General features: G+C 36.6%; 1 protein-coding gene across 30 annotated transcripts in view; it reads right to left on the bottom strand.

Annotated features, from left to right (window-relative positions):
• Positions 1 to 26,482, bottom strand: part of Ktn1 (kinectin 1) — a 119,268-nt gene that overhangs the window by 68,107 nt on the left and 24,679 nt on the right. For 29 of the 30 annotated variants that reach the window (XM_087203973.1, XM_087203987.1, XM_087203991.1 and 26 more), the window contains 3 exons: positions 6,082 to 6,641; positions 2,805 to 2,942; positions 1,068 to 1,238 (listed from right to left, as the gene is read on the bottom strand). In XM_087203973.1, the coding sequence (XP_087060099.1) occupies positions 1,068 to 1,238; positions 2,805 to 2,942; positions 6,082 to 6,610 (838 nt within the window). In that variant the 5' untranslated portion in view covers positions 6,611 to 6,641. Of the gene's footprint in view, positions 1 to 1,067; positions 1,239 to 2,804; positions 2,943 to 6,081; positions 6,642 to 14,805; positions 16,794 to 26,482 lie in introns of those variants that run through there. The other variant, XM_021249236.2, reaches the window with a different exon arrangement.

Here is a 26,482-nt window from a genome sequence, read left to right as displayed (position 1 = left end):
CTACAATATGCTACTATCTACACTGAATATATTCATAATATCCTTTTAATCCTGAGACATACATACACCAAATTCCACAGATGAGAAAATAAGCTCTAAAATAATTAAATAAAAGTGAAATCTGATTCTGCAAAGAACAAATACATACAAGCACAATGGTTAAGGTAGAATGTCAACTTGATTGGCTTAGAAGCTACCCAGGGAATCAGTAAAACACACTTTTGGGTGTTTTTGGGTAGGGCATGGAAGCATGATTGTGGGGGGTCTATAACTGGCGCCTCAACCCTACCCTATGACACCATTCCCCTTGCCCTGCTTCCTGGCCACCATGAACTGAACATGCTTGCTCTACCGCATCTTTCCACCATGATTCCCTCTTGGTGCCAGCTGACCATGGACTGAATCCATAAAACCATGAGCCAAATTAAACCTCTTCTCCTTTAAGTTGCAGGTTTTGGGTATTGTGTCCCAGAAGCAAGAAAGCTAATACAATATGCAAACCTGACATTAAAACAATTCATGAATTATATACCTCCTGGATTCACTCACCCACCCAAATTCTCCCAAGGCTCCCATATTAGGCACAAAATTCCCCTTCCTAAAAGAACTGCTATCCATTAGACCAAAAGAGCATTAGGTTTTTAACACTTAAACTACACTGTAAGTTTTTTATGCAGGCACATGCATGTGTGGGTTAAGAGGCATATGAGAACCCTTTACTTCTACTCAATTGTGCTGTGAACCTAACCTAAAAATGTACATTAACAGTCTAATAAAAAAAAAAAAAAACACCACCACCAAGAACAACTAAAACCAGCAGTTGTGAATCAGCCTGAAAATCTCACAGGAGATAACAGTACCAAGGAAAATACTGCCAAAATAGCTGTAGGACCTCGACCAAGTCAAATTCCAATGTTCAGGTCAACAAAATTAAGAAGAATGGACTAGAAGACTACCAAATCTTTTACCAGAAGGATTCTTTTAGTCTTTTGCAAAGTGTACTTGACTCCATCAGAACTCAAAATGTGCTTTTACAATACAACAGATTAAGACATTCTGTATATTACCTTTGACAGTTTCCATCTTCAGTTTTTTAGACCCAGATTTCTGGATCCCTTCTATTTGGTTAGGTTTACTGAGATCAATAACTTCTCTCTTATCCACCACAAGACTTGAGTTAGCATTATCCATCAAAGGAATATAAGTACTTGCACGAAGAAGGGGTTCATCTACCAAGACTGCAATTTAAGTTCAACAAAATCATAAATTACTTGGGATTTTGAAAAGAGTAATTAAACAACATGTAAGCATACTTTAATGATAAATGCATTTATTTCCTAATCTCCAATATTAGTTCAATTTGGTTTTAAATTCTTACCTTATTTAACGAGGCAGAAACTCTTTTTATTTGAAAGTACCAGTTCAATATTACTATTTTATAGCAAACCACTTAAGTCATCTAAAACTGGGCAGTATAGCTGCTCTTAACAGTATCTGTAAATTTCTTAGAAATCCTTTAGATAGATCATTTAATTTTTCTGCTTTAACATAAAAATCTAGTCACATTTCATTAGTGCTTAAGGACACTTAATTTTTATTTATGTTAATACTTTACTGAATTCTTATCGTAACTGATAATTTTTAATTAAGTCTCTGTAACATGGTAAGTACAAATATCACAGTCACTGTTCCTTGCAGGTGTTTTCTCATTTCTAACAGTTACGCCTCTAATTTTCATAGCACATCTTACTACACTTGCCAAAACTTGCACAATAACATTTAAGAGTGGAAGAAGGAAGCCTCTTTATTATGTTCCTGATTTTAATGTAAAGAACTCAAGAGTTTATATCTGACATCTGCTGGTAAGTGATACAAACTTTTACACACAGATGGAAATCTCTGCATATTCTACCTTTAAAAAAACAACTTTTGTGCATATGTAATTCCATTATTTAAAACATTATATTTAACTTTATCAAGTATATTCAGGTAATATACTCAAGTATATTCAGGCAATATTTCACTCATACCTGGTGCTTGGTATGTCATAAAATGCAAATAAAATTTCATGTTTTCCCTTTCCAAATTTACTACTAGTTGATATCACAGCCCAATATTATTTGGAAATTGCTAACATTTAAATCTACATAAAGTTTATACCCAAGTTTATACCCTGGAAAACTCTGAAAATGTAATACTGCTCTGTCACTTTTATTTGTATTCTTAGCATAAACATATGCAAATTGTTTATAAAATAATAGAAAATGAAGGGCAATGCTGCATCCAGCAAATGTCTTCAGGCAAAATCTTAAGAGATACAAAAAGTACAAATACTTTTTCTTCACAGAGTTTGTATGATATTTTCTCTCAAGGCCAACAATGAGAATAAAGACAAATGTGCTGTCATTTTTAAATTTCAAACAGCCAGGCACGGTGGTGAATGCCTGTAATTCCAGCACTTAGGAGGCTGAGGCGGGAGGGTCACTGGGAGTTTGAGGCCAGGCTGGGCTACATAGTGAGTTCAAGGCCATCCTGCACTACAAAGTGAAACCCTGTCTCAAAAAACCGAAAAATTTTTTTAAATTTTTTAAAATTCAGATAAATGTTTTCATCACATACTTATACTCAGTCTATCAAAGCAATGTAAAGCCACAAGGCTAAAGAGAATTTTAGACTTATATTAGAACTATGGTTGTTGCAGCACACATTAAACTGGTATTTAAAAAGCACATGACATCTCCAGGGTCTCTATTCTATTACTTCTCTAGAATTAGCATTTATAAAACACATTATCTACACGTCACCATTTTCTGTCTTCTGCTTCTTTGATGAAACTTTCTTTTTTCCTGATCCACTTTCATGTTTAGTCTCTTGGTGGAATGGTAGTACTTCTTGCTTTTTCAGTGGTGCAATCAGAGTCTCCACCTTTTTATCTTGGTCATCTTTATTGAATACAAATGAAAAGAAAATCATCATACCAAACAATGAACAAACCAGAAAAGACACAATTAGTAATGAATAATTTCCAGAATGCTTTACCAGGAAAATCTTATTAGCTTTCTCACCAACAAATATTCATGCTAGCTTTCTTACTCCATCTGCTCTTCAATGTACTTGCCCTCTTTGAATATCCTATTCCAAAGCCATTCCCAGTCCTTAGCCTGTGGCATAGTGAAGTCTCTTATCAGTTTAAAAAATAAGCCATTTCCTCAGCACTGTAATTTCCAACCTCCCACACCCACTTCCTCCTATACTCACAAAAGAATAAGCTTTACTTTCTTTTCAACCCATCATTTTTCAACTAATTTTTCAACTAATCCCAATCTGACTTTTATTTCTTCCATTCCATGAAAGCATTAACTCTGCTGCCTGGGGTCCCAAATGGCATACTCTACAAATATTATCTGTTAATCCTTACTTAACTACTCTTTAGAATTTTATTGTTGGTTTTCACCCTCCAAATTCCTCTCCTTTAGGCTAAGTGAAATAAAACTGTCACAAATGCACAAATATTGTATGATTCCACTTATACTAAGTTCCCAGAATAGTTGGATTCATAAAGACAGAATGGTGGTTGCCACGGGCTGGAAAGAGGGAAATGAATTTCCTGTTTTTTGGTGTTTAATGCGTACAAAGTGATAGAATTTGGGGGATTCCTGGTGGTGATTATATAAAATGTGAACGTACTTAACACCAGAGAACTGTGCACTTAAAAACAGATTTTATGCTATATGTATTTTACCATAATAAAAAGTCTGCCAGCTCCCCTAATTCTCTTCTTACACGATATTTTTTGTAGCCTCCTTTATTAACTGCTTCCACTGAATGCCTCATATGCTGCTATTCCTTGGATCATCTTCAAGTATCACCCTCATGCTTAAGGCTCCTGAACATGTCATACAGCCTTCACTCTCTGTACTTACATACCCATGAATTGCTCTCTTATGTAGATGGCCCACATAAGCACCTGAAACACAAACTGAAAGCATTCTCTCCGTTCATATTCAGTCTCTCCAATATTCTGTATCTTAATGTTAACAACCATGTAGCAATCAATTTCGGTCAAGGCCAAATAGTAAATACCAATTCCATCGCAACTACTCAAGTCTGCCACTGCAGTTGAAAGCCAGATGTAGGTAAACAAATGATTGGCTGTGTTCAAAACTCTCTTTATGGACACTGATGTTTGATTAATAATCTTCACATTTCTCAACATATTCTTTTGGGGGTTTTCCCAACCATTTAAAATGCAAAAATGATTCTTTGCTCACAGGTCTGTTTCTCCAAAACAGGAGAAGGGCAGATGTAACTTACAGGTTGCAACTTGTACACCCTGACCTAACTCAGATCTTGGAAGATTGGCTCTGATCCTGTCTTCTTTATCTTCTTCCCCTATGTAAGGTTAGTCACATTATTATTCTTACTTTGTATACCTCTTTACTTTCTAGTTCTGTCTCTTGTCATAGCTCAGGCCTGCAACTTAACTTTAGAAAACTATAGTAACCTTTTAAAGAGTCTACTTCAAATACTGCTGTATGAAATTCATGCTCACAAGTTCTCCCAAAGAATTCTTTCTAAAATACAATATAAAACTAACTATATCACGAATGTGCTTGAAAATCTTTAACAATGGCTAATCTACAAAGTCCCAGATCCTGGGATGGTACACAAAAGCCTGTTTTGTTCTCACGTTTCATGGCTCAATGATACACTGTAATCTTGTACTTCTGCCCCTTACATATGATATTTTGTCAGTGTGGGATGAGACCCATTACTTGCATGAAGAAATTCAGTCTTGAAGACTCAACTTAGGCACTGCTTCCTCTGTTAAAGTCTTTTATTTCCCAGTCCCCATGAGTTTGCTTTGGCTTCTATATTTCTTCTAGGCTTTGTTATTTTTTTCTATACATTTTCTACATAACTCACATTGTTACTAGTTTACATATCCTCTCTCCTTAAAACATGTAGTACTTACTCTCTTTCTCTACTACCATGCTTGGTCACAGGTACCAAGTAAATATTGTAAATCCAATATAAATAAGTCAACACTCTATAAGTTAAAATGGACAAATGATGAGTCCCTTCATCCAAAGCAAACTGTTGCTGTCACACATCACATCCCTTGCGACTTCTCAAGTCCTCTTCACTGCAGAGTATGGGGATTAGTTCCAGAATCCCTTCCCCTGCACCAAGATCCACAGATGCTCCTGTCCCACTAGAAATGGTACGGTATTTACATATAACTACACACATCTTTCCATTTACTTCAAATCATCAGTACATTACTCATGATACCTAAGAAAATGGAAATGCTATATAAAGTGGTGTCATACTGCATTATTTACAGAATAATGGCAAGACAAAAGTCTGTACATTTTCAGTACAGACACAATTTTATTGAGTATTTGTAATCCACAGTTGGTTGAATGCAAGGACATGGAATCGATGGACTGACTATACCTACATACATACACCTCTTCAATATTCTATTTCATCTCTCCCTAACCACCCTAAAAATCATAGCTGGCACCTATTTTAACTTTAATTTCTAGAACTATATGTCACAATGACCTGCCTTTGGAACTCCCATAAAGATTTAGGCATACCCAGATGATACTAAACTTTTTAAATTATAATGACCTATTTTTGTGTGCATCTACAACTAACTGTAGACTACCCTGAAAACGCACTATTCACCTCTGCAGCAATAGTTTCAAGCATAATGCCTAGCATAACAGACTGATAAATGCTTGCAAAATTAATCAAGACTGATAAACAGTCTTATTTACTCATTTTTAATTCTTACCACATTGATTAGAAAAGACTGGTTGAAATAAATACACAAGTTTCTAGTTGCTGATCTCTACAAATCCTTAATGGTTTTAGGAAAATAACCAGTCAGATTTCCATTAAAGGCCTTTTCCATATTTATAATATAAAGTTTACAATGCTGATTCATAGAGCCATTACTCATTCCTGTTAGCAATCAATTTTAATGAAAGCAAACACACAGCAAAAAGAATAATCTTGCTTCAGACTCAACATAAATATCATATAATAAAGTTAAATAGATCACAATACCGTTTCCATTTTTAGATTTCTTCTGCCCTGCTTTCTTCTTTGAGATGGCTGATTCAAAGGGCGGGGTGGGCTGTTTTGTAACTGGGACAGGTTCTACTTTTTTGCCAGGAATCTTTGACACATCACTTTCTTTGATGAACTGCTCTTCAAGAAAAGGTTTTTGTTTCTTTTCCTTCTTCTTTCTTTCCCTCATACTACTTGAAGTTTCAACCCCATTCAATGGAACAGGTACAACTTGGTCATCTTCTATAACCAAAGCATCAGATAATTTAAAGTCTCGAGGTACATTTTCAGAATCAGATTCATGCATTCCATGAAATCCATTCTGGATTTCTTTCTTTTTATTCTTTTTCTTTTCTGCCTTCTTTTTGTCTGTTTTTGTAGGAACAAGCTTTTGTTCTCTTTTGTGCTTTGCAAGAACATCATCATACAATGTTTCTTTCATGAAAAGCCAGAAGAAGAGGAAAATTACTGTAATAACTACTAAAGGAATAAGGACAACAAAATATGTTGACTCATAAAACTCCATGGTGCTTTTGTTAATGTGAACCTATGAAAACCTAAATGAGGGGGTGACAAAAAGAAAAAGAAACAAGAAACAACTTCAGTCTTATAAAAATTAAATTTATAAAACCCCCTCTCTTCCAAGTGGCATTTCAGATCTAACCTGATCTATAAGTCTAAATCAAAACAGGGTTGCTGTTCAAATCACACGTGATCACCCTGCCAACTACAATTCACTGAAAATTGAAAAAAGACACTGAAAAAAGAGTGGCAACCAGTGTCCATCCATTTTCAAATCATATGAAAAGATCCTAGTGGGAGAGAACTTAAATGTTTTTCCCTTAATATCCTTGGTATTTGAGTGTCACCCAGGTGATTAAACCCATGCCCTTATGCACGCTACACATGTATTCTACCATTAAGCTACACCTCCAGGTACACTTTAGATAATTTATTAACATTTAGCCTTTTTTCTTTTATTATACAATGTTGATACTATTATATGTGAAAATAAATGTTAACTAGTACTAACACACTGGATACTCACTACAGTACTAAAATTTTAATGGAAAAAACGAGAGGTAATTCATTATTTCATTTTACAGATTTAAGACCATTTAATAACTGCTAACATCTCCATTCCTGTGACTAACAGTCTCATGTTGTGGTAGGACACAAAAAGGACATGAAAATACAATAAAGTCAAAATCAGGGCCGGGGATTTAGCTCAGTGGTTTTGCCGCCGGCTGTGCAAGCGCAAGGACCTGAGTTCACTCCCCGGTACCAAAATAAAACAAAACAATAAAGTCAAAATCAAAATGTTAGGATGCAGCACTTGGCATTAAGATCAACTGAAATTAGATTATGTTCTTAATTCTTTTCAAACTATTTCTTACTGTATGAAACAGGCTACCCTGCAAAAGCAATGTTGGCCAATATTGTTTCTACCCAAGGGCTAAAAAGAAAAAGGATTTCTTCACCAATAGCGTCAGCTCTACTTTTAGATTAACGTAATAGCTATAGAAAAAAAGTTTAAAAGTATGATCTGACTACCCTTCCATAGCTGCCTTGAATATAAAAACTGCATTCCTCACCTGAGAGGAAGTTTCTGTTAAAATCTCAAATCTTAAATGACTCTGATCTTCAGATTCTAGACACTGATATTTTTATAAGGATGCATATACCACATAAAAGTAGCTTATAAACCAGGCATGGTGGTGCAGGCCTGTAATCCCAGCGCTACGAGAAACTGAGGGAGAAGGATCACAAATTCAAGCCTAATTAGCAAGACCTTGTATCAAAATAATAAACGGTCTGGGAATATAGCTCAATGCAAATGCCCTGGGTTCAATCCCCAGTATTAAAAAAGAAAAAAAAAAAGTGGCTTATATTCTGTCATCTAAAGTCTGTTGTGAAAAACAGCGAGATGTTTAACACAGATGTAATTAAATCCAAGGACATACCTAGGATAAAGCAAATTAAAGCGACTTAACTTTTGCACTTTTAATGTTCAAGTGTTACAGCCTGTGTCTAATGTTTCTTCAAATCCTCATGTGGTCACTGGTGGGGCTTTTCAGAGGTGGCTGGATCTAGGGTGCGTGATGCTTGCATTAAGGATCAGTCCACTGATTGGTTTGGAATAGCTCTGGGTGTGGAAAATGGTAAAGTCCACCCTAGGGTGAATGCTACCCGCCCTAAGGGCACGTGGTCCATAGACCATAAGAGATAGAAAGAGGGCTAGTGTCCTCGTTTTCTGCTTGCTGCTTCTTCACTACTTTGATGCCTTCTGCCCACAATGAACTGTCTCTCCTCTGTAATGGGCCTCTGCCATGCCACCCTACCTTGGAGTCAGCAAACTGAGAGCTACAATAAACTTTTCCTCCTTTAACTTTGGGTGTTGGGTATTTTGTCTCAGCAATAAGAAAAGTAAGACAACAAGTCTGAAAATGTTTAAAGTTTTTAAAGTATCAGTCTTTTTAAAGTATCAGTCTTAAGTTACCTCTTAAAACAGGTAACAGTTTAAAAACAACAAATTCCACAGGGCAAGGTGGCACGTACCTATAATCTAAGCCACTATGAAGGATGAGAGAGGAAGACTGGAAATTTGAGGTCAAGTAGGCAATTTATCAAGACCATGTCTCAAAATAAAAAGGAGGTGGGTTGTAGTTCTATGCTAGAGCACTTGCCTAGAGTGAGTGAGGACCTGGATTTGATACCCAGTATTGGGGCGGGGGGGATTATACCTAGATCATTATTTTTATTTTAGACCTTAGAAAACATATGCGTTTAAGTTGAATAAATCTGAGTTTATTGACTATAAGGCTTCATCAGAACCATTTTAACAGAACTTATGAATTTTAGGACAAATAAAGCTATTTATTTGTCTGTTAACTACCAAGAAAGAATAAGTATCTTACACTGTTAACATAATTAACTTGAGTTTAGTAAATTTAACTTTGTCTTTCAATTAATTTATACCCCATTTTAAAATACAGAATATATTTGATTAAAGATATACCGGCAATGACCCAAGTCTGAAAATAGAAACAGAAACTGAGGAAAAAGTAATTTGCTCAACAGACTCAATATTTAACATTTCACATCTCCATAAGCAAATTTTAAATAGCACTAACATAATCCTTGACTTATAAGACTAATACACTGAAGGAAAAAAGGAATTGTACATTAACAAAATACTTAAAGATACTTTATGTAGAATTGTTCCTCCCTGATAATTCATATTACATGAACTATCTAGTCTCTAAATTGATTAGACAGATTTTACCATGCCTAAGTATAACTGGTCAATTAGAATGCTTTTAAAGAACAGTTCTTTGCTTTTTAGAAAACATAATATCCACAGGATACACACTGCCTGTTCTACTTGGCTGGAGGAAAATGAAGACAAAACAATGAGTTAGACAGCTGTTTGGACGCTTTCGGCACCGGGGATCAGTTTCCTGAAAGACAGTTTTTCCATAAGGCTGAGCGTGGGTGGAGGAATGCTGGTGAGGTGGTTTCAGGATGATTCCAACAAGTTACATTTATTGTGTGCTCTATTTTTAGTACTACATTGTGTACTTTAGATTAGCATAAGGGGCATCCAACCTGGATCCCTCTCATGTGCAGTTCATGGCAGAGTTCCTGCTCCTATGAGAATCTAACGCTGTTGCTGATCTGACAAGAGGCAGAGCTCAGCCTGTAAATCCAGTGATGGGAAGCAGCTGTAAACAGATGCTTCGCTAGCTTGCCCACCACTCACCTCCGGCAGTGCAGCCCAGTTCCTAACAGCCCCACCTCTATCCCATTCTTGGCCAGGGATTTGAAGAGGCAATGGAATTTAGCAGCAAATACAAGCTGAAAAAAAGAGATCAAGCCCTATGCAAACCTAGGACGTGGGAAAGCAGAATCTATTACCCAGCACAGTAATGCAGAGTAATACTGTCCACCAGTACAGAAAAGAAGCAAATATTTAGTTTGAAACCACACAACAATGAAATACTGATTCCTCAAAGGTGCTGATTAGTTTCTAGTTTCCTTTTCCAGGCTCCACACAGACCTGGAGGCATCATGCTTCCTGTCCTCGGACTTCCATGGGATTCCCTTCACACAATTCAATTCCCCTTCACTTGAGCTCATCTGGGTCTCAATCTTCATTTAGAGGAGACTAACATTAAGAATCAAGAAAATGTTTCCATTCCTTTAACCCAACAGTCCTAAATCTTTATCCCAAGACATTTATTTGTAAGAAAAAGCATAAAGGAATACAAAACAAAGCATATATAAAGATGTAGCAACAAGTCATAAAAACTGAAGAGACAACATACAACGTCAGAATCAACTCAAAGTATATCTATGAAAACTACAGACTTTTTGGTCAATTCGATTCTGCTCCAAGTCAAATACATAATTTTGCTAGTATAATCAAAACATGGCTCATATAACTAAAGACCAACACGTAGATATGTGTGCCAGCATTAGGGGTACAGTCTGGTTCACATTAATGATATAAACTCTGTTAAAGAGAAAATTATCATAGTTCAACTCTTTGAGTTTTGGGGGGTTTTTTGGTACCGGGGATCAAACTCCGGTCCTTGCGCCTGCGAGAGAGGTGGGGGAACCACTGAGCTAAATCCCCAGGCCCCCAGCTCTTCGAGTGTTGTTGGGTTTGGTTTTGTTTTCTTGTGGAACTGGGGGATGAACCTAGTGTGTTCTTTACTGAGCTACATCCTCAGCACTCCCCTCTCAACTTTAATTTTTGACAAAGTGTCTCATCTACCTGCTACAGCCTCCCAAGTAACTGGAATACTTTGTTTATTTTTAAGAGGCAATATAAATTTTAATAAATAATTACAATAGCAATAGACCTCAAATTCACATTATATTCCCAACTTAGGCAACAGAGTTATATAAAAAGGGGAAAGAAGAGGAGAAAAGGAGACCAGGAGTGAAATGCAGGGGAACTAAGAAGAAAATAAAATAAGAAGAAACTTAAAAGGGAGAGGGACAATGGAAAAATAAAAGGAGGTTCAGACAAAGGCAACTTAGCTCTAGATGACAGGAACTAGGTCATTAAAATTTTCTAAGTCCACAGTATGCAATTTAATATATGGTGAGTTGACAACATGGAGACAGAGGCTCAGGTTTTAACAGTTGACGGCTGGCAAAAATCAACAATAGTAATGATTTCTCCCACACAGCCAGTAGCCCTCTGTAATATTACTTTTTTCACCTAATCACAACTAGATCATGATAGATTCCAATCTGGACGCAACCAACAGCCAGTGACGGTAAAAAGAATTTCTGTATCAGGTAAAACAGGAGTGGAAATAACAGGATCCAAGAAGTCAAACTCAAACTATTCTCAAGCCACATTCCATATTAATCTCTAGTCTCATTTATCGTTTACTCAGACAAATCCTTCAAGAAACTGATGACAGTAACCAACTTTCCCAAAGAAAACCTTGCCCAAAGAAAACGAAAATGTACACTCTCTAATACTGACGAACAATTCCAGGTTTCTGTACTTCCTAAAGGGTATACAAGGACCCCAGCTAAAAACTAGGTTCTAGAATAAAAATGAGTTTGGTGAGTGGGAAAGAAGGGACGTGAACTCAATAGTCCAAGCAGATTTATTGCTAAAGCTGAGGGTCCTCTTTGTGCAGGCAGAACAGAGAAGGTGTCTCTTACAGGATAAGAGGCTTTTTTGCAGCATTTTTTGGCAGGCTTTTGAGGGAGTGGGTTGGGGAAACAGAGGGCCGACGTGTCCTCTAAGGACTGCCAGTGATCTAAATAACATGAAACCTGCATTGCTCTAAGATGCCAGGTGGGCTCATTCCAACCAGTGGTGTCCTTCTTCCAGGCTCTATCATTTTCATCTTGCAGGACCTCTGAAGAACTCCAAAATTAGAAACAGAACAGAAGAGAGACGGACTAGGGATGTGGCCCAGAGGTTCCCTACCAGGTGTGAGGCCCGGGGTTCAAACTTTAGCACCTCAAAAAATATATGTATCAACCAGTGTTAAATTTCTATTTACTTGGGCCGGGGATTTAGCTCAGTGGTTCCGGCACCTGTCTCACAAGCTCCAAGGTCCCAAGTTCAATCCCAGGTACCAAAAAAAAAAAAAAATTTCTATTTACCCATTCTCCTGTAATATACACTGGCTCCTACAAAACAAGCTACACTACTAAGTTAAATCCTATGACCTCTAAGAAAGCCAACATTTGTTTATAAATATATATATGTATATATTTTTTTTTTCCTATTACACATCTTTGTTTCTTGTTTTGTTTTTTCAGACAGGGTCTCGCTGTAATTCAGGCTGGTCTTGAACTCACTGTATCACCCAGTCTGGCCTCAAACTCATGGCAATCCTCCTGCCTCAGCCTCTCAAGTGCTGGGATTACAGGTATGAGTGATCATGCGTCACAAAACCTGTTTCTATTAACATAAATAGTTGAAACACAAAATTTTAATGACAACTTAATCTCCAAGCAATTATTAGAATTTCAATCAAGCTGCTTCAAAAAAAAAAGGATAAAGCTATACACAGAAGACAGAACATACTGATTCTAATGGTAAAACAACGATATTTCAGTGTGGACTATCTACAGAAACATCATACATCTATTTAAAATGATTGTAATACAGCAAAATACATAACAAAAAGCATCTTACCTATCTAAGTTGAACACAATGGTTACATATGCACAGTCTGAGATCATACAGAAAAAAATGAGAATCCTTTTTTGAAGGGAATGAGGGTACAAATATTTAATGCATTTTTAAAATGTCTTTCACATTAAAACAAATTTAAGCAACTCCTCTATGTACAATATTAGATTTCTAAAAGTAAAAACAGAAATAAAGAATTGTTGCTTACACATTATAAGAGAAAAATGAAACAGTTTAAGAATTTTTAATTCTATTTTCTTACTACTAAGTTATTTCAGTTACCCTTCTTACGCCATGATTTCCTTGAGTGTTTAAACAAATGACACTCACACAAAAAACTTGGTAATTTTATAATTTTTTTTTCTTTATTAGTTGGGATGACTTGAGAGAACTATTTAAGTCATTCTGTGTTGACTAGTGGACAAAAACATAAAAGGGAAGAGGCATATTTACCAAAATACATGCACATACCTATCAATTAAGGAAGAGGTACAATTTTTAACCCAAGAACGCATAATCTTTTTTTTTTTTTTTTTTTTGAGGCAGTCTCCCTTTGTAGTTCAGGGTGGCCCTGAACTCACTATATAGCTCAGGGTGGCCTCAAGCTCCAGGTGATCCTCCTGCCTCAGCCTCCCAAGTGCTGGGATCTTAGGCTTCGGCCACCATCCCTGGCTAAGAATGCATAATCTCTTCAAAGTTCCTATAAAGCAATGATGTCTGGACAACTGAATGACTAAACCTTTAAAAAATATACAGGCTCCCAGATTAACCCACAAGAGCTTTATTCATTGTACAATGTAGTTAAAATATTACTACAAATAGCTGTGAAGCCTAAGCTGAAAGTTACTATTACAGGTTCTCTGTGAAATAGTGGTCATAAGTAAAAACAAAATCTGCAATCTGACACACTGAATCTACATACTAAACATTTCAAACATGCTACTATTAGTATCATGCTTCCTATCCTTCAAACTCACAATACATCTTATGCTGTTTTCTTAAACTGATGCTAACATTTTTTAAGAAAAATAGTTCATTTAGGGGAAGTATTCCATAGTGATAAATAAGATAATCTATTATTGGGCCGGGGATTTAGCTCAGTGGTTTCGCCACCTGCTGTGCAAGCGCAAGGACCTGAATTCAATCCCCGGTACCAAAAAAAAAAAAAAAAAGATAATCTATTATTATCAGACAGATTCCCATTCCAGGACAGAATTACATTGACTATTTTATGAACTACTAAAATCAAAGATTAGGTATTATATAGCTGTTAATGCTATACTCCAGATATATCCTGAGCATAAAAGTAAATTATTTTAATAAGATTGGTGCATAACACTATAATGATGCACTAAAATGAAGTCAAGAATCTTGGCTTTTGGTCCCAATATTGCCTTCACTTAGGGCCCTCCTAAAAATCTGGTTTCTATAGGTTTCTTCTTTTTTTTTTGGTACTAGGGCTCAAACTCAGGACCTTGCCACAGGCGCAGTGCCACTGAGCTAGATCCCCAGCCCTATGGGTTTCTTCTTACATATCTTTAGAGTCCAAACTATGTGCCTGATCTTAGAAATGTCAAGTCCAAAGATGTAACTGGTCCCAAGTTGGAGGTGCCCAGAGGGCCAATGGCAGCAGCAAAAGTGCATTCTCGTTGGTGGAACGCTTCCTCAAGCCAAGCACCTCAAGATTTTCAAGGCTTGTTTCCCAGATAGGAACCCACAGCCCAAAATGAGAACATGTGATAAACCAACATAAGCAATAGGAAGCAGAGATAAGTTAAAGAATTAGATCCCTAAAGACTTAAGATCCTGTTTTGTTGGGCTGGGGATTTAGCTCAGTGGTGCTGCTGCCTGCCTTGAAAGTGCAAGGTCCTGAGTTCGATGCCCGGTACCAAAAAAAAAAAATCCTATTTTTTGTTTTTGTTTTCCTGGTACTAGGAATTGAACCCAGGGCCATCACATAGAGCCAGATTCCCAGCCCTTTCCTTATTTTTTATTTTGAGGCAAAGTCTTTCTAAATCACTAAGCTGCCCAGGCTGAGGTTGTACCTGTGATCCTCTTGCTTTGGCTTCCCAGTGTTCTAGAACTTCCACTATGCACCATCACAAACAAGATTCTGGAACAGCTCACAAGATAAATAAAAGGGGAAGCGGAAAAATGAGCAAGAATAGAAACTGTCAAAAGCAGGCAGACAGGAATTAGTGACTGAGTAAAAAATCATCAAATAAAAATGATCAAGGACCAGGGATTTAGCACAGTGGCACCGCATCTGCCTCACAATTGCAAGGTCCTGAGTTCGATCCCTGGTCCCCCCCCAAAAAAATTACAACATTCAAACAGATACGAGGTCACATGAAGTTAACGCAGATAGAAATACTTGGGTAATACAACTAACAAGACAAAAATTTTGCCTAAAAATTGGCATCTGCACTTTTAGTGAGACCCTCCCTAACTATTTGAAACTGAGTGGGGAGTCTTAAGACAACTAACTATATTTCTAATTTGGGAGATTCCATAAATGATGAAATCAACTGCTCTCCAACATCGAGTATAGGAATAATGCCAGACGTGGTGATGACACCTGTAGTTTCAGCTACTTGCAACTAAAAGACAAGAAGGTCACTTGAGCTCAGAAGATCAAGGCCAGCCTGGGCAACTCAATGAGACTCACACCTCAAAAACAGAGTCTGAATGTTAGCTCGAAGGTACAGGGCTTATGTAACATGTTTGATGTCCTGGGTTTGATTCCCAGCACCACAAAAAAGAAGAAGAAGAACAGATTCATGTCTGGGAGTTTCAGATACAATTCTGAAGAATATAAATCAGAGTAACAGTTGGCAGGAAACAGCTATGGGTTCTAATTAAGCAACTCAAGAAGCTACCTTCTAAAGTTCAGTTTAAAGCACTTTACCTTCTCCCTACTCTCAAATCTAAAAATTTTCATCTGTCCTTCATAACTCAGCTCAAATCATGCTTACGCATGCCATTTCAACTACTATTTTCCACAATAGTCTTTATGTCAGCACTGTTCTAGGAGGTTTTGAATAGATAAGGAGTAAAAAGGCCACAAATTCTGAACTTAGAGTTAATACTCTGCTAAGGGGAAGATGAACTAATAATTAATATACATGTAGTATGTGAAACGGAAATGTGTGGCAAGAATACTAAGAAGTGGGCTGGAGATTTAGCTCAGTGGTGCTGCCGCCTGCCTCACCAGCACAAGGTCCTGAGTTTGATCCCTGGTACTAAAAAAAAGAATACTGACAAGCACGGAAGAGAAACTGCATAGGAAGAACAGCAGTTCAATTTTAAGCAAAATGGTTAGGGAGGATTTTCAATGAAAAAAATAACAATTGAGTAAAGATCTGAAATAAGTGGAAAGCAGGATCACATCATTATCTCTACCTAAGTGAAGAGTACCCTATGAGAGAAGTGAAAGCACAAAGATCATGAGAGAGGAACACACTGCATATCTGAAAAAAAAGACAATAAGGATGTGGTTCCTATAAAATAAACATGAGAAAAAAAGAAGAGTTTAAGGGAATTATTAAAAGAACATGGATTTTGCTACAGGTTATTGGAAGGACTATGGCTAGTAATCTCAGTCATATGAGAAACCAGTGGAGTATTTTGAGTAGGGAGGGAAGGAGGAAAAAGTGAATGCAGACAAAACTTTAGGAGACAACTAAAATAATCTCGAGCTAATGATGACATCAAGTTGTTTGCAGGTTAGGTAGTAATAAGAAGTGGTTGAGCCCCTGCTGCCATCCCAAGCTCCTAGGGCAGAGAAGCTGAGCTGGTCTCAGCACCCGGAAGGAAGCTCCCCCACCACCATCCCAAGCTCCTAGGGCAGAGAAGCTGAGCAGGTCCCAACACCTGGAAGGAAGCTCCCCCACTGCCATCCCAAGCTCCTGAAGGTGTCAGAAGCAACCCCCTCACCCTGGAAATGAGAAGGCACATAAACAAGCCTCAAAAACAGACTTCTGGATCACCTACAGTAACCCTAGAGGGAAACGAGATGGAACAATCTGATACTCAACTACCTGGACTCCCTGAACTGGCAACAAAAGAGGATCTGGGAAAAATGAAATCAGAAATAATTACTCAGATAACAGCAAAGATTTTGCTCATGGTGCAAGACACGATTAATAAATCTAGAGAGGACACAGATAAAAAAATAGAGGATCTGAGGACCATGATGGAATCCCAACATAGGAAACAAATGGAATCCATAAAACAGATGCAAACAGATTTCCAGGATATTAAAAACTCCACTGAAAGTCTACACAGCAGAATGAACCAATGTGAGGATAGAATTTCAGATATAGAAGATAAGATTGCAATTAGTGACCAGGAAAAGAAAAATTGCTTTAAAATTGTAAAGGAACATGAGAAATCAATCCAGAAGCTGTTAGATGATGCAAAGAAGCATAACATAAGACTGACTGGAGTCAGTGAGGAAAGAGGAGAGAGTGCAGATGACATAAAAAAACTGTTCACGGAAATGATGGCAGAAAACTTCCCAAGGAGGAGAAAAGAACTTGACATATAGATAAGTGAGGCATATAGGACTCCAACTAGCCTTGATCAAAAAAAATCTACACATAGGCATATAGTTAGGATTCCAGAAATCCAACAGAAGAAAAAAGTTCTACAACCACTTAGAGAAAAGAAACAAATCACACACAAAGGAAAGCCCATCAGAATCACAGCAGACTTCTCAGTGCAAACCCTCAAGGCAAGAAGAGTTTGGAGTGATGTATTTCTAGCCCTAAAGGAAAACAGCCTCCAACCCAGAGTGATGTACCCTTTTAAATCTATCTTTTCAAAATTCATGATAAAGAGCACCTCAGGAACTTCATGACTATCAAACCAGCACTCCAGAAAATTTTAGACAATACTGTAGGAAAACACAATGAGGATCACAACCCCAGGAAACCTAGCAGAATGAATCCACTGGGCATGACAAATTAAACGCAAAGGGGAGAATCCAAAAAAAGAAAAAGTCATGACAAGGCTTTTAAAACTTTTAACTTCATCTCCCTAATGAGTATATAATTCAATCTTGTTATTGTACTGATTAGTATTTTTCTGATTCTAGAGTTGCAACCTTTCCATGTGCTGTACTGGCTATTTATCATCTTCTTATGGCTACTTTTTAATTGGGTTGTCTATTAATGAGCTGTAAGAATTCTTTATATAGTCTGGCCATAGGTAATATGCATTGTAAATATGGTCTGTTTAAAGACTACTTTTCATTTTAATGATGTCATTTAAAGTTCTAAATTTTGATGGAATCTCATTTATCAATTTTTTTCTTTTATACATTATGTCTTTTGTATCCTAGGTAGTTCTTGCCTACCCTGAATTCGTAAACATTTTCCCTTATAATTTCTTCTTAAAGTTGTATACTTTTAGGCTTTCATATTTAGCTTCATAGATCTCTTCAAATTATTTTCATGTATGGAAAAAAGGGTTGAGGTTTATTTTTTATATATGGATACCAGGTGTTCTAGTGCCATTGGCTGAAAACTATCTCTTCCTCGGCTCTTGAATTGAGTTTATATTCTATAAAAGCTAATGTTAAATAACCTTTCAAAACTCAGTGGACCATATATGTGTGGTTCTATTTCTAGATTCTCTGTTTTATTCCAATGATCTGTACCTCTTTCCTTACACCAGCATTGCTTTGATTCCTGTAGCTTTAGAAGAAGTCTTAAAATTAGGTACTCAACACCTTCCAAAACTTTTTTTTTAACTTTTCTAGGTCCTTTGTACTCCTACATAACTTTTAAACTTCAATATTCAATTCTTCATTTATAGCAAGTATACATAGACCTGAATTTTTATACACATCTTGTGTTTTCTAATGCTGCTACATTCAAATACAAGTTCTAGGGGCTCCTAGAGATTTCTTAGTATTTTCTCTGTAGATGATCATTTCATCTACATATAAAGATTTTGCTTCTGCTGTGCCAGTCGTATCCTAGTTTTGTCATTTTATTGCCAGACTATTTTGGTGGGGCCTAGGTTTCAAAGTTTAATGGACAGATAAAGAGTAAGCATATCTGCCCTTGTTCCCCACCTTAAGGAGAAAGCATTGTATCTTCCCCATTCATATAAGGTGTTCTCTCTGGAAGTATGGAGTACATGTCTTTAATCTGTTGAGAAGTTTCTGTTCTACTTCTAGTCTCCTGATAGCTTTTACCATGAACAGCTGTAGAATTTAGTCCAATACTCTTTCTCCAACTAGTGACAGGATCATATGGCTTTCTCCTTTCCTCTGTTAAAATGATGACTTTTGGGGGTGGATCTTCCAATGCTGAACCAACACTGCCATCCCTATAATAAAACCACTTTCTATATACTGCCAGATCTCACTTCTGATTGTTTTGTTAAACAAATTTCTATCTATGTTCATACTTTTTTCTTCTATTATCTTTATCCAGTTTTAGGGTTAGCACAATGTTTTGTTCCTAAAATGAGGGGAGAAGTGTTCCTTCTTTTTTCTGCTTTAATTGTTTGATATAATTTATCAGTTAAAATGTATATGAGCCTGCTGTTGTCATATAGGTAGGTTTTCAAGCTAGGAATATACTTTCTTTAATAGGTGCTATTCAAATTTTATATTTCCTTCAGAGTTAGTTTCATTAATTTGTCTTCCAAGGTACTTCTTAGAAGTTGTCAACTTTATTTCAAAACAGATTTTTGAAATATGCTTTCTATATCCTTTTAAATTCTGTAAAATCTGTGGTAATGTCTCCTAGATCTTGATATTGTAATTTAAAAAATGTATAATTGACATTGTGTAACAGGAAGAAAAGGTCAAAGGAGCAGGGGAAGTGGGAGGGGTAGGGGAAGGGAAAAAAGGGAAAGGAAAAAATATGAGAAAAGGAAAAAAATGGAAACAAGGTCTTTGTAAATAGGGAAGGGTGGAGGGGGTGAAAGGAGGGCAAGGGAAGAGGAAAAAAAATAAGAACCAAGAGACTCATGTAATGGTACAAGATCCCAATGATGAATGTACCTGTATTTTATACCTAAAATGTACCAATAAACTTAATGGGAAAAAAAAAGAAGTGGTTGAAATCTATATATGTATTATGAAGGCAGAGGCAAGATGATTTGCTGACAGATTGGATGCGGGTTATAAGAAAATAAACAAAGCCAAAGACAATTACAAAGCTTTCAGACCATGCCAAAAACAATGGAGTTGTCCTTTATGGAAATGGGGGAAACATGGAAAGGGTTGGGGATGAATATCAGAGTCAGGTTTTAGATAGTTAAGAGTTGCACAACAAGATGAAGATAAAAATTTGGAAGTACTCAGCATATAGATTATACTTAAAGCCGTAGCTTGGGTGAAGTTATCAAGGGCATGGATATAAAGATAGATCAAATCTCAAGTGTGCCACAGGACAATTCAACAGCAGGAAGATAAATGAACTTGCAAAGGAGAGGCAGTAGAAAATTCATGCATACTGTCCTGGCCACTGTATGAATAAAGTGTATCAAACACAAAGGATAGATCAACTTTGCCAAATGATACTAGTAAATAAAATATAAAGAAAACTGAGAAGTGAATTTTGGACTTGGCAACATAAGACATTACTGGTGACTTTGACCAGGGCATTAAAGTAGTGGTGATGGAAAGCAGAATGAAATGAATTTAAGAATTAGAACTCTAGCACAAGTGGACAAATCTTTAGAGCAGTTTTCGCGTGAAAAGATGAAGAGTGATGAGATGAAATCTAAAGGGGAATATGAGGTTGGGAGTTTCTTTTTTTTAAAGAGAAATTACAGCATGATCACATGCTGACAAAAATAATCCAGTAGAAAGGTAAACAATAATGGTACATTGAGAGTCAGGGGCATTGTGTTCAAAGAACAAGAAGAAACAGAACTTGATGAACATGTAGAAATAGGCTTATACAATTCATCTACAGAAATATAAGGAAGGGTAGTAGTTAGGTTTTGTTTTGAGCTGGGGTCTCACTCTGTTGTCCAGAATGATTTGAAACCTGAGATGAGGCTCAAGGGGTCAGCCTGCCAAATAGAGGGGACTGTTGGTGTGTGCCACTGAGAAACAGTCATTAGCTGCAAGGGTAAAAAAGGTGGTATTGATGGTATTACAAAATACATTATAATTATTTCATCACTGAATTTCTTATTCTTTATAAACTGTATTAATTTTTATTCTCCACATAAATTTAAAAAGCTGAGTGGAGGATGTTGAGCAGTGTTCAAAAGTAGATTCAATAGGGCCAGGGATTCAGTTCAGTGTGGCCAATCCAAACGCAAGGTCCTGAGATCGATCCCTGGTACAAAAAAAAGTAGATTCAATGATCTCAAATAAGTTTATGATATCTAGGTGTGGAGCAAGTAAAAAGAGTATATAGCATCTATCAATCAGAGCACCAGGACACTGATGTGGTCCTACACCTACAGCTAGTTCTCCTAAACTCTCAGAGCAGTTATTCACCATGTACAGATGCATACAATTGTACCAGATAGCTAACAGCCTGTCTTATCCAGATAACGTTTTGTACATCAGTATAAAGTACTTGAAAAAAATCCAATAGATTGATTCCTTTTATATACTCCTACATGTTTAAATGTTTACAAGTATGTTACATTTGCAATAAAAAAAATTTTAAATAAACATGATCCTATAAATTAAAAAGAAAAAGATAATCCAATGAGAAAACCAGACAAAGCAGTAACCATTTTCTGAAATACCATCAAAATACAAAGTCTTCTAAATTCCTATTCTCTTTGTCAGTCACTATCCCAAAATTATAATGTCTCCAGCAAAATTATCTTTAAAACAAAGAGGAAAAAAATTCAAAGTAACCAAAAGACAGAATAATCTAGTAAATCATACTCTGAAGTCCCTCACATGGGAACGCCCATTTACAGTACCTTTTCTCAAATTAACTTTACAGAGTACACTGAAATCTCAAAGCTGTTGTGCACATCCTCCTTTTAAACTGTAACACAGTTATTTCTATGACTCATGTCTTAGTAACACACTCATCTCGGCTATACTCATTCTGAGGAAATGCTGCCATAATCTGCAATGAAGAATGCAATTCTACTAGGTGTCCTGTCGCAATACTTCAAACTTCTCTTTTTTAATTAAATTTACTTTTTTCTTTCAATATAATAGATAAATCAGTCTGTACAGCTTCTCTAGGAATGTGAAAAGGAACTGCATAGTTGGCAGCTCCTGCAAGTCACACCCTCATCTGTTAGGCTTCTGCTTACCTGTTAAGCCCACACCAGCCCATTTTCTCAGGAAAAGGCACTACTACTTACAGATACTTCCATAGGAAATACTGTAGTTAAAAGTTAATTCTATAAATAAATCTAATTTTTGATGGCTTAGACAAATTAAAAGCTTAATTCCAAGGAAGTTAGTAACTTTTTTTTTGTCTGGGGGGTAGAGGGATGGGGATGGAACCCAGAGCCATGACATCAAGGACACTAACACACACTATTACCCTATATGCCCAGGCCCTCATAATTCTGCTTCAAAACTCAGTCTTTCAAATCTACATAAAATCAGTTTCCAAAAACAAAAACAAAAAAAGGTCATCAAAATTGTTCAAAAATTACATTAGAACATGAAATGTCTACCTTATGTAAAACAGCTCAACCACATACATAAGCTTTCTCCCCAAAAAGCTATCATCTTGATCTGCTTGGACGTTTGGCCAAATCTCTTAGTTACAAAGGGCCACCTAACCCAGCTAGATACAGAGACTGGCCCCAGGTGAGTGATCATCAATCAGCCCACAGTACTCAACAGCCAGGGCTGGACACCTCCCATAACCCCCTGTACTTATTCAGAAAGATGTTAGACAGTAAGTTTTAGTTTTGAGTCAAAACTTTATCTCCCTAGAACTTCTTCTTGTGGTCTTTTCTCTACCCTTATCTAATTAAATATGTCCAATTAGATCCACAGTGTTATTCTAATAATTGATGCTTGTTCTCAATGAAATTTACCAGCAAACAGAAAAACCACTTTGAAATCTGCCATTCATAAAAATTATCATCCCTTACAAAGTTTGGCTAAGGTATTAAAAGTTAAACACAACAGGCTGTAAAATAACTTTTTTTTTTTTGGTTCCAGGGATCAAACTCAGCACCTTGCGAGGTATGCATAGTGCCACTGAGCTAAATCCCCAACCCTGTAAAATAACTCTTAAGCGCATCACCTAAGGTCACTCAACAAAAACAACTGAAACAGTCAGATGATTGCTTATGCTTACCTTCAGAAAAAATGAATGCTTAAAACATAATTTCACAGACAAGAAATGTAAAACAGCCAGGCATCCACTACACCTGTAATCTTAGCTCTAGGGAGGCTGAGGCAGGAGGATTGTCAAGAGTGAGGCCAGCCTGGGCTCTATGGTGAGTTCAAGACCAGCCTGAACTACATAAAAAGACCCTATCTCAAAAAAAACGGGGAAGGAAGGAAAGAAAATACAAGAATATCAAATACTATCCAAAATGATTCTAAAGCTAAAGAAATGAAAACGTTTCCCTTACGAAACAAGAATTTTTAAACCTTGCCTAACAACAGTCACATAAATGCAATAGAAATAACCAAAGTACCTATGAAAAGTTTAGTATATTATCAGAGTGCCACTTCAAATCAATAGGATAATCACAAATTACAGCTATTTGGGAAAAAAATTAAGCTCCTTTGTCAAGTATATATGGATCAAGATTTTAAAGGTTAAATCATAACAGAACTAAAGGAAAAGACACAAGCATACTTTTTTTTTCCTTTTTTTTTTCGGTACTAAGAGATCGAACTCAGGACCTTGCGCTTGCAAGGCAGGCCCAGCGCCACTGAGCTAAATCCCTGGCCCACAAGCGTACTTTTTTCATTTAAAAAATAATCTGTTTTGTAAGGCTATTCTATGTCTTACAATATATAAACTTCAGAACATTAACAGAAAAAGACTGGTAAAACTAATAAAACAACTAAAGATTTTATGGCAAAAATAAGTAAACTCAAAAAACCTTCAACAAAGTAAAAATACATTTTAAAAAATTTACAAAAGTCCGGTTGCCTTACAAGTACCACTAAAATTTGAAAAGGATGAATGAGAAAAACATTGAGATGAATGAGAAAAATTTTATTTTTCTAAAAGTGACTTCAGTAACATTAAAGACAGTCAGATTAAAACAACATATACCCTGTCTTCAGTTAAGGTATGGAGGCAAGAAGGTGTGGTAAGGATTACTGGGGCAGCTAGGAAATTCTGGAGGTGATGCACACATGTAGGGCCTTGAGCTGACGAGTGTCTCACCATGTGTACAGGAGAACATCGGTACTGTGCACTCTCAACACATGCAGTTCATTATACTATACCAATTATCTTCAATAAAGCCATCTAAAAAAATCACGTTTGTGAATATTACCTCTTTTAACTGCAGTTAGCAAATATTTAAAGGCATGACCAGAGTACGAAAACCAGTACTCTCATGTCAGTCTGAGTATAACTATTACAAATCACAAGAGAAATTTGGAAAGCTTCAATCAAAGAATAAAAACAGTGCATCCTATTCAACAGAGAAAATTATTTTCGTAATAGTTTATGCCACAGATATATTCACAAACACAAAGATATACTTGAGCATGTTCACTGTTAGCAAAGCAACTTAATAAAATTAGAAAGAACCTTGTGCACAGTATTAGGGAAACGACTAAAAAAGATTGAAGTAGAGCTTCACATGCGATACAAAAGGACATTCAAAATGTATTTTAAATAAAACACACACAAAGAAAATTCTCTTTCACAAGAGAGTCATGCTCATATACACAAAGAAAACTCAGAGGGACATGAGAAACTATTAAATCTGTGGTGACATTTGAATTCTCTTCCTGGCAATTTTTCACCTTACATCATTCTTGATGTTTACATTTACCCACCATGAACTCATTTTACTTTCATAATATAAAGCAAAATTTAGTATGTTTTTCTTCCTCCATGCTGGGGACTGAACCCAGGCCTTGTGCATGCAAGGCTTATGTGCTACCACTGAGCCACCCCAAATAGTGTATTTTTAAATTCTAAATTAAAGCACTGAATGAAACCACATGTAGTGGTGCACGCCTGCAATACAGTACTCAGAAGGCTGAAGCAGGAGGTTCATTGAGAGTTTTAGGCCAGTCTAGGCTACATAGTGAGTTCAAGGTCAACCAGAGCTAAAAACAAGATCCTGACTCAAAAAACCAAATAAATACCTAGCACAGGTTGACTTTTAAAAACTAATTTGAGTTGTCCACATCTGGAATGATGAGCTAGCACATGAGCTAAAACTCTTTCAATTAAAAATAAAATGGTGCGGGGAGAAAGGAACCCTTCTCCACTGCTGGTGGGAGTGCAGACTGGTGCAAGCACTGTGGAAATCAGCATGGAGATACCTCAAAGAACTAGGACTGGAAATCCCATTTGACCCAGCTATTCCCCTGCTGGGTATCTTCCCAAAAGAATTAAAAGAATCATACCACAGCGATATATGTGCACACATGTTTAAAGCTGCACAGTTTGTAATAGCTAAAGCTTGGAAATATCCCAAGTGCCCATCAACTGGAAACTGGATAAAGAAGATATGGTTATTTTATAAAATGGACTACTACTCAGCCATAAAGAACGAGAAACTAGAGTCATTTATAGCTAAATGGATGCATATTGAGGCCATACTCTTTAAGTGAAATAAATAGGACACACAAGTGTAAAAACCAATAGTTTCTCTGGTGTGAGAAACTGAAAGTGTAAATAAGGATTAAATAGATTAAAACAAATAATTGATAATTTGAAATAGGAAGGAAAGGTCCAAAGAGGTAGGGGAAGTGGGAGGGGAAAGGGAAAGGAAAAATTACAAAAAAAGGAAAAAATGGAAACCAAGTCTTTGTAAATAGGGAAGGGTGGGGGGAGTGAACGGAACACAGGGAATGGGGAAAAAATAAGAACCAAGATGCATCATGTACAGGTACAAGCACCCAATGATAAATGTAAATGTATACCTAAAATGTACCAATAAAAGAATTTAAGCAAAAAATAACAATAATTCATAATTTAAATGATTTGTTCTTAATTTGCTTATAAAAATGATGCAGTAACTTCTAGAAATGTCATTTTCCTATTCTTTTACTTAAAAGCCATTACTTCTAAATAAACCCCTAAGTGACAGAAAATTTTAAAAATTAAAAAAATTTAAAAATAAAATCGTTTGCTTTAAAATAGGTGAGTTTGGGGCTGGAGATGTAGCTCACGGATGAGGATGTAGATCAGGGCCAAGGATGAAGCTCAGTAGCGCTCCACTTGCCTGGCAAGTGCAAGGTCCTGAGTTTAATGCAGGGGGTAGTTTTCTGAAAGTAATTTTTCTAAAGTAAGTTTTCTAAAAGAAATCCTATGGTGTGTGCCTATCAAATAATAGCTGGAAGCATTAATTCCCATTTAAGGGTTTTTTTGCATTTTGAAACGAGGTCTTGCTATGTAGTTTGAACTGGTCTTGAATTCACTCTGTAGGCCAGGATAGCCTCAAACTCAAGGCAATCCTCCTGCCTCAGCCTCCAGAGTGTTGGTATAATAGGTGTACACCACCAAGCCCAGCTACCATTTAAGGTTCAGACAGAAGGACACTGGCCTTACACTTCTCGGAGAAGTAGAAATAATATGAGGTACCTAAAACTCAGACTTTCCAATG

This window comes from Heterocephalus glaber, unplaced genomic scaffold (genome assembly GCF_053883595.1).
Source record: "Heterocephalus glaber isolate CG9 unplaced genomic scaffold, H.glaber_assembly_v1.0 deba00001826, whole genome shotgun sequence".
Lineage (NCBI taxonomy): Eukaryota > Metazoa > Chordata > Mammalia > Rodentia > Bathyergidae > Heterocephalus > Heterocephalus glaber.
This window is presented reverse-complemented; position numbering and strand designations above follow the sequence as displayed.